General features: G+C 45.7%; 1 protein-coding gene across 1 annotated transcript; it reads right to left on the reverse strand.

Annotated features, from left to right (window-relative positions):
• Window positions 1-10496: 10496 nt before the first annotated feature.
• LOC142055635 (myelin and lymphocyte protein-like) lies at window positions 10497-14848 on the reverse strand. The gene is made up of 4 exons (XM_075089752.1): window positions 14762-14848; window positions 11162-11329; window positions 10846-10980; window positions 10497-10592 (listed from the first exon to the last, which is right to left on the reverse strand). The coding sequence occupies exons 1-4, from the start codon at window positions 14846-14848 to the stop codon at window positions 10497-10499; spliced, it is 486 nt and encodes a 161-aa protein (XP_074945853.1).
• Between the last annotated feature and the right edge of the window lie 423 nt (window positions 14849-15271).

Raw genomic sequence — 15271 nt, forward strand, 5'->3', positions numbered from 1 at the left:
TAACTGCAGATTTCGCTTGCTTTAAACCATATGAAAAGACTACGCGCTGGGGGAAAAGCCGCTTCCATTTTGGTTTCTGAGACGATGTACACATACATGCATATGTACATATAAATGTGTATAGGCTAATAGGGTATATGTGTCTGCGTATGTACACACATATGCAGGTTCTCGTGGCACACAGAAGGACAGTAAAGCAGCTCTAATAGCCTTAAATCAATCCAATAATCACGTGCGGCTCTCAAGTGCTTCTGGGGTGTTAAGCCATCTACCTGATTTCTGACTTTCTATGGATCACAGCTTTTATTTCCCAAGCCCTGGCATGTACAGGGAAAACCGCTTTCATTTTGCTACAAACAGTAGTAGGTAGAGCTACTAAGAAAGTCTTATCACCTGGAAAAATACCCACCCTAAAGTTAGGATTTTTTTCAGTCTGTCACTCAAATGGCAGATGTCCAAAGCCATATCTGGGCCTTACACTGCAAAGCCACAATATTGTACGATGACTTTAATCTGAGGGAAAGGAAATAACTTTCCCTCATCCTTTAAACAGCTGGTCGGGGCGAGCATCTCTCACCTGAGAATTTCTGGGCGCCGTCTCACGCACAGACACCCCCAGCCAGCAGCTGCAGACTTTCCATGAACCCCATTTTTGCTATATTTTCCATGATGCATCTGCAGATACCATCATCCCCCACTGGGGTGGATAAACCTTCAGCTGCACAGTCTTTCTTAAATCCTTTGCAGAACTGATGGTGATGTGCACGGCTTGTACCCCAGTTGACTAGGTTTGTCGCTGTGACAATGTGATTGCGAAAGCTCACACATCTAAGTCCCAGAACAACCCACCTAAGCAGCATTAACCATGAAAGAGGCTGCCATTTCTCAAAAACCATTTCTTTTGTCTGAACTGGCTATAACACTTGTTTTGCCCTGATCTGAGACTCCCCTGACTAAGAGGATTGTCTTACCCACCATTTCCCACAAAGGATACCACATATTGAGTCATCAGCTTAAGCGGTATCTCAGTTGAAATTCATTCATACATATATTTCCATGCTGCAGCCACTCAGTGTCACAGTGCTGGCAGGCAAGACAACTTGGCACTATGCTCTGACGGAAACGCTCATGCCACGCGTAGTGGCATCCAACACTGAGAGGCCCGTCACTCTGGCCCCAGCCCACCTTGCAGCAGGCTACAAGCAGCAGCACACCCACTCCCTAGGAGCAGAGCTGTGCACCGCTCTGTGCAACGGGAAGAACAACACAGTGATGGCCAACAAAGTACTGCAACGTTTTCCAGGATTGCTTCTTGCCTGCAAGACACTGGAGTGAAATAGTGCAGTATCAAGTGCTGTCCCTGCACTTTATTGCTCAGTGGGCAACGGCACTGAGCTAAGAGAGTGCTGCAAACAGCATCATGCTTTCTGCACTGCCTTTTAGCCTCCTTGCTGCCCTGACAGCACCACTACAGTCACCTAGCTCTAGCTGACATGGAGGGGAGAGGGGAGCCTGCAACCCCACGACTGCATGCTGTGCTGCCCATGACGAGGAGTGCAGGCAGTGCCAGCTGGCACAACCCAGGCAGAGGCAGAAAAGGCAGTGACGGTAGGTCAGACGTGTGTGCACATCTGCCCCATGGGTTGGAGGACCACTGCTTAGGGAGCTAACACCGTCCTGCCACAGCACTGCAATTGGCTGGGCAAGGTAGAACAGCTTAGGTATACTTGGTCTGCCAGGACAGTATGCAACCACATCACATACGTACGTATGTATATGGAGCCAGTATATACATTTCTTACACAGATCCACACAATAACCATACATGCATGCCTGGAGTATAGCATCCCAGTCTGCTATTTATAGCCATTACAGATGGTTGGATACCTTGTGGCATGGTCTTCTGGCCTCAAAAGTCAAATTTTGCTTGCACTTGAGCATGTAATATTTTTCCTTCTATAAGAATAAAGCTCAAACTTTCCTGTGTGCATTTGATTGTCCATGTGCTATCTAAATGGTAAGGTTACAACATAGAAAAAAGGAAGAAGTGTCAGTAATACCTGTGACAGGAACACTGACAGCTGAGCAGAACTGGATTCCTAAAACTCAGGATGCATCTGAGTTTAGTAAATCTTTTAAGCTAATTTAGTCTTTTTGTGTAAGTCTTTCTTATTTGCAACTTCACCACTCTTTCATAGCTGCCAAAGTATAGAAACCACAGAACTACCTATCTTCTGACTCCATAAACATGACCTCTTAATATATATCTATGTGTGTGTATATATAGATATAAAAATCATTCTTGATGCTAGGTTTGCATATAGTCACCCAGTGAATCAGAGCTGTAAATGAAACAGCGCTGACAGAGACAGCTTGTCCTCAGAATGTAAAACACTTCAATTTGCTGAGCCTCCGTGCCTTCAAAAGCATCCTGTTACACAGCAAAGAGACGAAAACACAAAATAATATAAGTTCACCACTCCAGTGCAGCTGCTAGAGGAATAAGTAGCATGCTGTCCCTGTAGATAGCTTTATTTAGAGACCCCAAGGGAAGAGAGGGGGCCTGACTGCATAAGAACTTCCAGCAAAGCCATTAGAAACAGCTGGAAAAGTAGAGATAATTCAGTTGTAATGCCCTTTATTGAAAGAATCTGTATTTTTAAAAGACTAAGTTTAATTTATCTTAAAACTTTTAACTCACAGCTACATCTCCAGTTTCAATCTTTAACAGCGTAAGCAGTAATATTTCCAGGAAACATTAATGCTACTTCTTTTCTATTTAATACGGGGTTGTTCCTGCAAGATTGTTTTTGTACACCACAAGCAATCTAGGAAAGAAAACCAGACTGCTCACATGCACGAGCAAATGTAAGAAAAAGAAGCTGCACAGAAGTGATGAAGTCTTGCTTCAGCATTTCCGGCTTTTCTTCAGATAACACCCTTTAAAAAATGACCCATGTTGAGGGCAAAGGCTGCCAGCAGGGAATGTACTCAATTCACAGTGTCAAGCTCAGCTGACAGCGTGTTTTTGTTCCAGTCCCTGGCCTTTGACTTACTATGTGATTTACTATTACTATACATGAGACTCTCGCCTTGCACTTTGCTATAAATTTCACATCCAACAGTAACTGTGTAAATGCAGATATAATCCTGGGAGCAAGGATCAGGACTCTCCTCCACGTAGACTGCTCTATTCTTTGTGTGACAGAGAAGCTGCTCCCATGTGCTCTGCTGCTGCCCATGTCCGACAGATACCCTCTACTACCACGAGGTCTAAAGCCAGTGGAGGAAGCTGATGATGCTCTGTAGGTTGCAGTGGTTGAGAACTCTTGTGAGAGGTGTGGATTTGAACTCCTTTGGTCTAAGGAGGGCACTGAACTCAGATCTTTTCCCCGAGCTCTACTTGCTCAGCTGCCACACAAAACAGGGTGGGTGGTAGCACCAGTGCTGGCCGTAGTTCAAAGCAATGAAACGTGCTGGTTGCTGGCACTCACAGAGGTGGTCTGGCTCTGGTACAGAGGTTCAGAGTGAATGTGAGGCACGTGAATGGGCGCAAGCAGGGTACAAGTAGGTGGCCAAATCTGGGAGACGGGCATGCCTCTCTGGCCTCTCCTGTGGACTGGGAGAGGTGTGTTCCTGCCTGGCATGCTCTCTGCTGTGAATCTTGGATTGTAGTACCTAACCACCCCCTCTTATTTTGTATGCAGTTTAGTCATCAAGCTCAGACTTGCAAGTTGTGCTCCCAGAATGACAGTGAGAACCTGAGCACAGCAATGCCTGGCATCAGCATCCCCTCCCCTATCCCACTGCGCTGGCCAAAGAAGCTATCACTTATCACTCTTGGGTGGACATCTACCTGACTGCTTGCCTGTGCCCTCTCATCAGACAGATCTGTTAATCATGTTGCAGCTGATTGCACAGCGCAGTAACAGCTGATAAATTGGCAGCTGGCAAACATGCAGTCAGAGAAGACGTGGAGCAAAACTTTCAGTGTGGGTGACCATCAACTGTTCAAACCTGCTGGGTGAGGGGACTTCCAGCTCAATACCAGGCAGAAGACTTTGGGGAAGAACTTCAACGCAGATCCTGCTTCCCTGCATTTAGATCTAAACTTGATTTTACTTGATCCCCTCAATTCATACTGCTGGTTGTGTGACCTAAACTAATTATGTATCTTGATTTTTGCTCATCTAGTTCACCTACTTTTCTTACTTTGGAAGAAAGTTTGTTATCAGATAATCAGAATTTATCTGATTAAGCAGTTTTCCAATCTCATCTAAATACTATAGCTTTGGTAGTAATCTGAACTGCATTCATGCAAAGTATAAGCACTGCAGATCTCAAAATAAATATGGAATGTGGCTTGTGTATGCTGTGAAACCACAGTCGGTCAAGCTCATCTCTAAAAACAGTCACTACAAACTAATTACTGAGATTGGCTGAGAGCCATCATGTAGACTCTGCATATCACTGTATCCTGAGCCAGCATTTTTCTTCATTGTTTTTAATTCATGGATTTGCAGAGCAGCCACGAGCAGATGTTGGAACAGACAAAGAGCATTACAAGGTGTTTTTTTTTCCTGCTTTATATACCTTACAGAGATTCTTCGTACGGAAATTAGCCTGACCTAATTATTTTTTGTGATTCTATATGCAGTTTGAGCTCTTCTAACACCACTTTAGAACAGCTGCCAGCAATTTTCCCTTCTCATCCTGAAATGACCTTTGTTGGGGGAACACATGTTCACGGAGAAGAGAACAGTCTGGACAACTTATCTTTCTGTTCAAACCAAAAGGCTCTTTCGATCAGAGATGGAAGGATGCTACTTTGCTACTCCAACCTCATTAGAAACATTGAGACTGGAGGTTCAAGAAATACCAATAGATGTATAACATGATACTCAACTTGTATATGACAGTTTTGGAAAAACCTCCGTGATGTGTAAATCCACCTACGGACAAGTCTTTAATAAGGAAGCATGTGGTGTTACCTCAGGAGTTTTCTCATATGCCTGGCAGTACTACCTGGTCTGCTTGAATAGAAATGAATAGGCTGGTCAGAAGTACTTTTAGAAGCTGGAAAACACCATCTTTGGCAGGGATGACTTAACAGGACACAGAAAGGGAGTGAACTCCGTCATAGACTAGGTCAACATCCCAGCCGTCCCGTTATGTTGGTGGCAGAAGTTTAACAAAGGGCTTTCAGAGGCCTCTTCAACACATCTCCTAAATCTGGTTCCAATGCACAAGGAGGAGAGAGGCTGGCTGGTGCACAGCAACAAACCCCGCAGGCATGCATTCACAGCAGCAAATGCTGCAGGTATGTGTCCACAGCATATATGCAAACGCATGAAATCACATGCTCAACCTGATTCAGCTGAAAGCTTTTACACAATCACCCTTAATATAAGGCACATGGTTTTCATTCTAATGTGCATAAAACATTTTAAATCAGTTTTACATGTTTTCAACAGGGAAGAGAAAACCACCAGAATGAGAAACATATCCGAGAGGTAACTAACTAAGCAGCCCTGCAATCCCAGGATCAAAAGCAAAATTTGTCATAAAGCTAGTCAAACATTTACTGTAACGCACACCTTGAAATTATTACAAAAAACTAATAGAGATCAAGTGCCATCTACTGAAACGAACAGTAAAACCCTACCCAGTATATCGATTGGTTGCCTAAACTATATTTCTATAGTTATAAAGAAAGACAAGGTGGGTCTCAAAGCAATGAATGTCAAGTTACGACTGCTGTCATTTGCTTGTTTTTCCCCCCAGTAGCACTCTTAGCATTAAGGAACACTAAGGACAGACATGAAGCCTGTGCTTTTTCAGCCTATTAATCCTTGAGGGTTTGCGGTCACACTGCCAACTTGAGCAAACACTCACAGCCTGCCAGGTGCCCAGACTTCAAAAGCCAACAACTTCCTATTACTTAGAGAATTTCAGAAGGGAGGAACAGACGACCTGTAATGAAATGCCTCAACATGGAAGCAAGAGAAGGCTTGTAATCCAAATAAAATACAAAACAAACTCTGCAGAATTTTCATTTCCTTTAAACACAACTTACATAACAGTACACCTAAGATACGGTATTATAAGGTACATCTACTGTTTTGTTACAACACATTAAAAGTAATATATTTCAAGCTCCTTGGGGAAGCGATGTCCACCTTGCAGCGGCTGGAGCAGGATTTATGAAAGGATGCCAGGGCCCCAGCTCCACGGGGGGAATTTTGGAAGTAGCGCTCTTCCTATCTGCCACCTCACTTGAGAAATCCCGCTCTCAATCAGCAGAGTGTCTCAGCTATGTGAAACTCTTGTTTCTGGGCATGCCTAGAAGCAGGTCAGCTTTAAAAGAGCTCGGTGCCTGGCTCCTCTCCAAAGACCAGGCTGGGTGTTTCACACTACACAAAAGACATCAGGGTCCACACAAAAGCAGCCCAAGGAAAGCTCTCTTCTGCTCTCTGCTTTACTGGAGAAAGGATCCACCTGGGATTTGCAGGGCCAGATTTAGCTTTGAACTGGGAGGAGGCTGCACATCATCTCCCCATCACACCACCTGGGACACGCACTGCGTCCAGCTGTAAGAACCAGGGGAGGAGATGGGGTTCCTGTCCTCTCAGCTTATCAGGGCCTTCTCCAGCTCCTCCACAGATTCACCCAGTTTAGGGTGCCTGCACGTCTTTGTCACCCGTTGCTACATACATAGTGGAATCCAAACAGGCCTGAATTTCCCACAGCTCCCCTGCCTCCATCAGGAGACCCTGCCTAACCCCTGCACCCAACACACCTGAGAAAAGTAAGTTCTACAATCTAGAGTTTTGGGCAAAGTTGGGCAACCTCTGTCTAGTTGCTCTATCAGATGCTGGGTTTTATTTTCTTTTCATAATTGTGGTTTATTTATTGGAACAGGGACTGGGCATGCATTTCCCCCTTCTTCCAGGCTCTTCCTAATCTCGGAATCATAACGACAGGTGAGGACCAAAAGAGATTGAAGGCATCTAAAACACAGCTTCCCCAGGATTTATATAGCTAGGTACGTAAAAGCAAGCAAATGTTCAAAATGCCACCGCTATCTGCAAAGTCCTGCTTAGTTGTTTATGGCTGAGTTTCCACTGTTGAGCCCATTAACCACCAACTTCCCCAATGTCCATATACCACAGTGAAACCAAATCAGTCAGATTTGCATGGCTAAGATAAAGACGTTCCCTTAGCTTTCTATGCCTGCATACAAATACAGATATATAAACAGAAGGAATATAGAGACATATCCACTCAACACTGCTCAAAAAGGATTAAAAGATGTCACTCTAAAGCACAAAAAAAAAAATTTCTGAGTGATTTGGTCACCAAAAAACAAAGTTCAGAGAACACTGAAACTATTTCTGATTTTAATTCAAACATGGCCAGATAGTGGAAAAACAGAATTTTCTACTTTCTGTCTGAAATGATGCTTAAATTTTGAGAACTGTCAAATTCCTTTCCTCTTTTAAAAAAGGGGTACAAATATTTTGATATTTTTATTGCTTTAATTTAACTAATTCCTAATTAAAACTAAATCCTTTCCGTTTTTTAATTTTTAAAATTTTACATTTAAAATATAAAATTAAATAAATTAATTTAATTAAATAAATTTAAAATATAAAATTTAAAATTGAAAAATAAATTTAAAATTTATTGAATTAAATTAAGTACATTAATTAAAGCCTTAAAATATCTCTAAGCATTCTAAATATTTTAGATTGAAGATTGTCTTTGTTCAGTCTAGAGAAAGGCTTTCTTTAATGTTTTGATTTGGTCAACAACAATGATGACAGGATTACAGGGCACTGTTTATGAAGGAAGATTAAGGGAATACAATTTGTGTATTCTAATCAGTCTGGCAACACTCTATCATGGGGAGGAGGAATACAGCTGGAAAACTGTAAAGAAAACCATTTAACAGCAACACAGGATTCTGGCTTTTGCTGCATTTGCTGCAGTAGATACACAAACTGCAAAGCCTGCTCCAGCTTGACCTCACACATATTTTAAAACAAATACTTAAGAGCGTGCAGTGTGTGTAGCATCGGTTTCTCTTATTTGACTCATATTCCATAACGAATGAGCAGAAGAGAGAAAAAAAGCTTCTTAAATATAAAAAAGACTTTTTTTTTTTTTACTAAAGATCACAGCTCTTGCCATCTTCCATACCTGCCTCAACTCTGACCTCTAAACCTCAGTGCCCTTCTTACGCCAGGAGCTCAGCCATCTTTTCCAGATGGAGGAGGAGCATGTCCCCACAGTCCCCAGGAGACCTGCATCTCTATCAAAAGGCATTTGGCACTAAAAGGTGAATTGGCTGGCACAGGTCTCACCTTGTCCAACAGCCCAGCGGCTGAGGCGCTCCCTGCAAAAGTACCATATCTGCATCCCCTACTTACTCAGATTTGCAGTTGGAGCCGTGGCTTTCTCACGGACCACGCGCGAGGCTGAGCTTGAGGTTGCAGGCGTCCTGAGGCGAGAATCTCCCTTTAACAGTTGGCGTCCCACTTTCAGGAGATCTGGAGTGGTATCAGGACAATTAATGGGCCAGAGAGAGAGAGAGAGAGAGAGAGAAGAGTAATGGTGTGCCTGCTGGGTACTTGGCTTCAAACCCCCAGTACAAGAGTAACTAGATTATACAAAGTGGAAGAGCTTCCCTGGGAGCAGACTCCCTGCATCCCCTCAGCCTGCTCAGCGGCCTGCTACTAGGGCACTCGTCTCCTTTGTGCTCAAGTCCAGCCTCCAAAAGAGGCAAACAGATCTAAGTAGAAGTTTCTTTTCCCTTTACTGAACTAAGTAACAGGCACCTCCTTTTAATGTTCTTTTCCTTTGTCAGGAAGGACATAAGCACCTAAGTGCGCAAGATTTGTGCCCGAGACCCTGAATTGTAGGTGGCCTGTGCCACCAGCCCAGAGCTGAGCAGATCATTGCTTAGGACAGATGGGATTCAGGCTTTCGCCTTTTACTTGCCCATTCCTCCTTTGTAACTTGCTGACTTCTTTTCGGGATCCTCTATTATCTCTGTGATGTCTGGGTGCCTGCTGCAGCCCAAGAGTCTTCTGAACAAAAGGAGATATATGTCTTGAGGGGCCTCAGCCCAACCAAGCAACATCAACAATAATTTTTTAGAAAGGGTGGATCATACAATCTGTGACATTTTTCTAGAACACTTTTATTTAACAGGAACTTGCAGATTTGGGTTCAAAAATACAAAACACTTGAAAGCCAAAACAGTCTTTGTAGGTGCTACTTTGTTTATTCGTCTTTGAAAGAAATACGTGGCCCTTTGAATGTGTTATCCACACCAATTCAACTCAATTTGTTGAAATTCAAACTCTAAATCTAAAACATATAAAAATCCTAAATAAAAAACCATAGCGCTATGCTCATAATTTTTCAAAGATGCTTTTTCAGCATCTTTTGCTCAAAATATTTCTCTTCCAATTATATTCCGTTCTTATCTCTTGGAAGTTATACAGCACTTTTTTCACTTCAGTGCAATTCAGTTAGCTTATACCCTAAAAATTCTTCACTCCTGCTAACAAAATTCACGGTGCAACGGGAGATACAGGCTGTCCATGTGCAATGCTAGGTGCCTTGGGCAGCGGTCCTCAGAAACAGGACAAACGGACAGTGCCCAAGCCTATGAGGGATGAACAGGAGAGGAAGAGGCATCTAATTAGACTTACTTGAAGATCCAAGCGTGATCTTCAAACAGAAACTTTCTTCCGCAAATGAATGTCTAAGACTGGGTTTCCTTTCTGTTAAACAAAACAAAAAAGAAAAAAAGAAAAAGAAAAAGAAAAGAGACAGAAACCGTACTTGGCTTCAGTAAAGGCTAACAGCAGAGCTGTCATAGACCTGATGAGGAACACAGGAGATTGGGGTGGGATTCATCTGACTAAGCATGGATGTCTCTAATGTAGACACCCATGTCTGAGCCAGCCTCGGTCCCATATTTAGGCAACCGAGAGTTCGTCAATATAACCAGTGAGTTCAAGGTACTCCCTCACCCCCGAAACAGCTCCCACAACGGCCAGGAGAGAAATGGCAGATTCACCTGTTCAAGCTGTTCCCCTTCTGACCAGCAATGGGACCAGTCACTGGAGCAGACAAGGGGGGTGCCCCCCCATCTGCAGCCCACAGCTCCTGAAGGTTGTCTAAGGAGACCCGTAGATTCGGTTTTCACCTCTTCTGAATCACAAATACCGAGGGATTTACCCCAGGCAGAGGAGCCCCAGCGGGATCCGCCGCCTGCGCTGGGTCCGTTGACCCAACTGGCAGGGACCGGTCAAAAACTGCCACAGGGGGGACCCAGGCGTTCCGATGCACGCGGAGGGGGCTGGGCTATGCAAATGAGGGAACCCCCCAGCAGCCGCTTCCCCCCTGCTGCCAGCCGCCAGACCTCACAGCACCAGCTGCTACAACACACCAAGCCTTCACAGGGTGACGCCTCTCTGTGCTCAACTCCAGGATGCAAGCTTCGAGGTTAGCGCGGGCTTCAGCCTGGGCATGGCGTCCTCGCTCACAGAGGGCGACATGTGCGTGCTCATTTCCCTCTGAAAGAGTTAAAAATAACATTAGAAACCCTCAAGCTGACACAACAACATCTTCAACTCGTTTAGACTAGACACAGGAGATGTTTCTGTGATCCTAGTTTTTAAGAACAAAAATACGTGCTTTTTTGAGCCTTCAGCCGTTTTAAAAACCATTAGGTGCTGCCACCTCCTGCACATCAGCCCTCCTGCATTGCTTTGCCCTCTCCTGCTGCGTTGCTTTGCCCTCTCCTTCCCCTGCTTGCCAGGCACTCACCACAGCAGCAACGTTCTCCGGGTAGACGGTCATCATCACGGCGTTGGCAGGACCAAAGCTGATATAGGTGGAGTAGGCTTCCAACACGGCCATACTGAGGTAGAACAGAGATGCTGTCTCCTGGCAGATGACAGCCTAAGAACCAAGGATGACACAGTCATTCCCAGGAGGGAGCACACTGCAAAGGGGGGAAAAAAGGAACCCACACAAGCAAGCCCCAGCCTGCAATTTGGTGTGCAGTAGCAGCAAAGGAGACCATTGTATACCAGTGGTACCAGGGAGGGGAGAGGCCCTGAGGTTTGTCCCATCCACTTACCAAGGTGACCCAGGAGCTACTGCCCCCATGTGCACCGCAGATGTAGAGGCACAGGAGGGTGATGGACATGACAAAGCAGAACACAGAGACAAACATCACCCAGCCTTGCAGCATGGGTAACTGGACCTTCGAGGATGCCACCAGGATCCAGACAAGGCCCCCAAAGATCTGCAAGTGAAAGTGGGAGAGAAAGCAAGCATGGGGTAAATCGGCTTATCCAGGGCAGAGCCAAAGGCCACGCACACCTCTGGCGCTAGCACTGCACATGGCAATAGCCCAGGGATACCTCTGAGTTCTTCCCAGCCTCCACTTGAAACTGGGTATTTAGCTGGGAGCACCTGCCTCTGATCTTGACCCAAAAAAAGCCTGCCTGTGGCCCTGCCTCCTGGTGTCACTGCCATTCATGCCCTCCCCACATCAGTGTGCTCAGGAGGCTGGTTCAGACATTTCTGAAGGCTGGTGTCGATGAACAGGGAAGCTTATCCCAGTAGGGCATGTTTGCTTCACACCCAGTGTGGCAGATACCTGAAAGGAGTGCTGTCAAAGGCAGCTCAGCTGCACAAACAGCACAGACATGGCCTTAATGAAGGCCACGTGAAAATGTTACCCTGAAAGGAGAGAGAACAAGCTGAAGAGAGGTAATACCGCCAGTTTTACTCTCTGGTAGGGGAAATAAGGTTGGGGCTCCCAGCTTCTCCTGGGAAGGAGGACTTGTATTGCTGCTCCAGCTATTTGGGTCTTCCTTCGCTGGCTACACCAGAGCTGCACAATGCACCAGCTGCTGCTCCAGTCGCAGGTGGGACCCCATTCTTCTCACCCAGGCTTGGGAGTTTGCCTTGGGTTTTTTGGTGGGATGGGGAACGCAAGGACAGCTACATCTAGGCTCTACCTTTTCTCCACCAGCAGATTCCTACACCAGAGGATGAGAGCACAATGTCCAATGCTGCAGAGTGTTGAGCTGCAAACGGTGTCTTTGCACTACAACACACTCAGCAGCTTTTCTCTGCCTCAAATCAGCCCAGTTGTTTCTTGAACCTGTGCAAAGTTTAGTCTATGCAGCATCCTGTGATGAGGAGTTTCTCGGCTGAACGCACACTGCGTGGAGACTGGTGCTGCTGTGGGGACCTATCCCTCATCACTGGCTGGTCTTGGGCTCGCAGGCAAATCTCCAGAGGTAAGACAGCCTCACTGACTCTAAGAGCATTCTGATCGCCAGTGTATCCCAGGCCAGCCTTTGCCACCATCCAAGTGCCAACTCATAGAGATCACGGCATTTCCATTTCCTTGGAGGCTTTTTGCAAGTGGAGAAAAACGTTTCTGATTTACAATACTCAGAAAACGTTACATCATTTGTGTCACCCACATTTGTAGGAAAGTTCATTGGTTACATTACACAAATTGATACATTAAATCAAGGATGCGGTTGAGACCTTGCAAATATCTGAGTGCAAATAGGTTGGCCAAAGTGCTGCTGTTTTGCTGCCTCTAATAACAACCAAAGACTGACACTTGAAAACTAATCCAGTCCCTGTAATAAATCGTGCAATGACACCATGAGTGCGTTGCAGCTAAAGATCCTGGAGAAAACCTCACCGCTGCTCCATTAAAATCCAACACAAGTGGGGTGAGATAAGAGGTTGGGGGAAGAAGTATCACTTCTCATTTCTTACCACTCCCCAACTCTCCTTTCTGCAGGATGTGATTTCTCACTCAGACAAGTATGTTTGTGTGGTTTGATTACTGGCTTTGGTTCAGAAGAGTCATAAAACTGAGGAAAGGGTCAAGAGGCTTCCAATAAACACACAGCAGGTTGGGGACAACAGTCTAAGGAAAAAAAAGTCTTTTAAATAGCCTTTACAAAGCAAACATATCTGCTTTCAGCTCGTTTCAGCTTTTCCACGTAGGCCTGGCTATCCAGATATGCAGAAGACTCTTCAAATGAAATAGATTACAAGAATGAAACCCAGCCTCACAGAATAAAAATGGTAGCTCTTAATCAGCACACCCCGATGTGGCAATCGTATGAGCTGCGGGCAGGACCTTCTGGCTTTTTCGCATCTGTCTTAGCAATTGAAATGACAAATATTTTTGTGGTTACCATATTAGTCCACTGAAGGCAACCTTGGATTCCGCTACGGACTGAGAAACTCTTTGTCCTTCTGAATGCTGTGATATGAGGCAGCTGCCCCTTTTGTACACAGAGATAATAGAGCTGGACGACCTAGAGTCATAACGCCTCCAGAGATGGAGAAATCCAGTTATGCAACATTCTTCTTTCCCAGGTGGTTCCTTAGCCTTTAGGATGCACATTTCCAGATCTTACCCAAACCAAAGGATAGGGTGCTTATTTTCGTCTCATTAAGCAAGCTGCCTTGCCAAATCCCCTAGAGAAAGGGATTACAAACAGTTCAAGGCACAGCCACGACCGTAATATGCTGATGCCAACAGCATGTTCAGCACCAGGACCACCGTAACCCAGTGGTAGAGGTGGCTGGCAAGTGTCTGCCCCACCAGAACCTCCACAGGGACTTTGTACCCACCTTCATGCAGCTGCAGGAAACCTAGACCATGCTCTCAGGCCCTGGGCAGAGACCAAGTCCCCAGAGCGTATTTGGAGGAGCTGAGGCAAACTTCTCCTTATACATCAGTAACGCCTGCTTTACTCCAATTCTTCTTTGCTCGACAGCTAGGAGAATGAAGTAAGTGCTGTAAATCCCAGGAGTGTGGACTGACTTGGGTGGCAAGGAAGGATTTGGTCACAAAGGGCAAAGTTGAAGTTTTAGCATTAAGTGATCTGAGTGCCATTCTACAACCCTCAGCCAAGCTCCTCAGTGCTGGATGAAAGTACTCAGGCTTTGGAACAAGCCTCTCAAACTGTTGTGAGAAGAGCAGGCTTCATGGGCAGAAGACACAGGAAAAAGACTTTAGTTGAAACTTTCCATCTTCTAGTCAGTGCTCGCAGCAACTGCTTTTAATCACCTGTGCCAAACCTATTAAGATTATGATCTTCTCCTGCTTAAGGAAACTACAATATGGGAAGAAGTTATAAGGTGTTTGTTCACTCTTTGCTCACCCACTGTTGCCCACACACCCAGGTCCAGCGCTCTGTGTCTTCAGCTCGGGAACATTGCAGCTGAGCAGAATGGCTTCAGCAGCCTTGAGTCTTTGCTGCTGTGAACAATTACTTCAGCTTGCCTTTAGCCCCTGCTTTAAGCAAACCGTTTATCTTCTGCCTGTTTCAGCTGCTAAAATCATCTTCCAATTAATTAATCGGCTCAAATTGGCAACCTACTTTAAACCTACCAGCAACCCCTTCCATTTTGTTAGGCAGGAGATTACAAAATGTTTACAGATACACCACAAAAATCCCCTGCAGACTAAAGGAGAGCTTCAGAGCTCCCAGCTCAGGGCTTGTGCTTTTCTCTGAGAGTGATCTAGGCACCAGGGGCTGCCCTCAGACCCCTACGTCTCAGAGACCTGGCACGGGTCCTGAACCACATGCTTTGTATGAGGTCTCATCCCTCAGGCACCTGCAGCATGAAGCGTGCTGGATGCCCTGCAAACAGGATCTGCCCTCCCCAGGAAGAAGCCAGAACTCACGATTTCAGGAATGAAGAGCACATCTGGAAAAGTTGTCAGAACAGCCAGGCCGCTGGGCAAAGAAGCGGTGGAAGTTGCTGAGGACATTGTGAGCCTCTCCCACGGTGATTGTCAGCTGCTCTGGCTCTAGCTGCTGGAGGTAGCTGCCAAATGCAACCTTCTTCCCTCCCTCTTTTCCTTCCTTCTGTCCCTCCCCTTCTTCCTGCTCTTCCTCCTGCCCTCACTCCTTCCTGTTGGCAGATGAAGAAAGCTGTGAATGGCACAGGTGTGGCCAAACCCTGTGACCAGGGGCTACTTGGTGGCTGATGGGAGCCACATGGGAGGTTTTCAGGAGATGTGAGGAGCCCTGAGGCATTTTGAGCACAGCTGTCTGTACACAAGCTGAGCGTGTAGGGCAAGTCCCTGGGTGGTGGTGGGTGGCACTGCCTTATACCTGAGGGCAGTAGGGAAGACCTGTACACATCCAGACAGGCAACGTCTCATCCCCTTTATTTGCACAGTAAATCAGCT

Source organism: Phalacrocorax aristotelis, chromosome 3 (genome assembly GCF_949628215.1).
Source record: "Phalacrocorax aristotelis chromosome 3, bGulAri2.1, whole genome shotgun sequence".
NCBI classification, from domain to species: domain Eukaryota; kingdom Metazoa; phylum Chordata; class Aves; order Suliformes; family Phalacrocoracidae; genus Phalacrocorax; species Phalacrocorax aristotelis.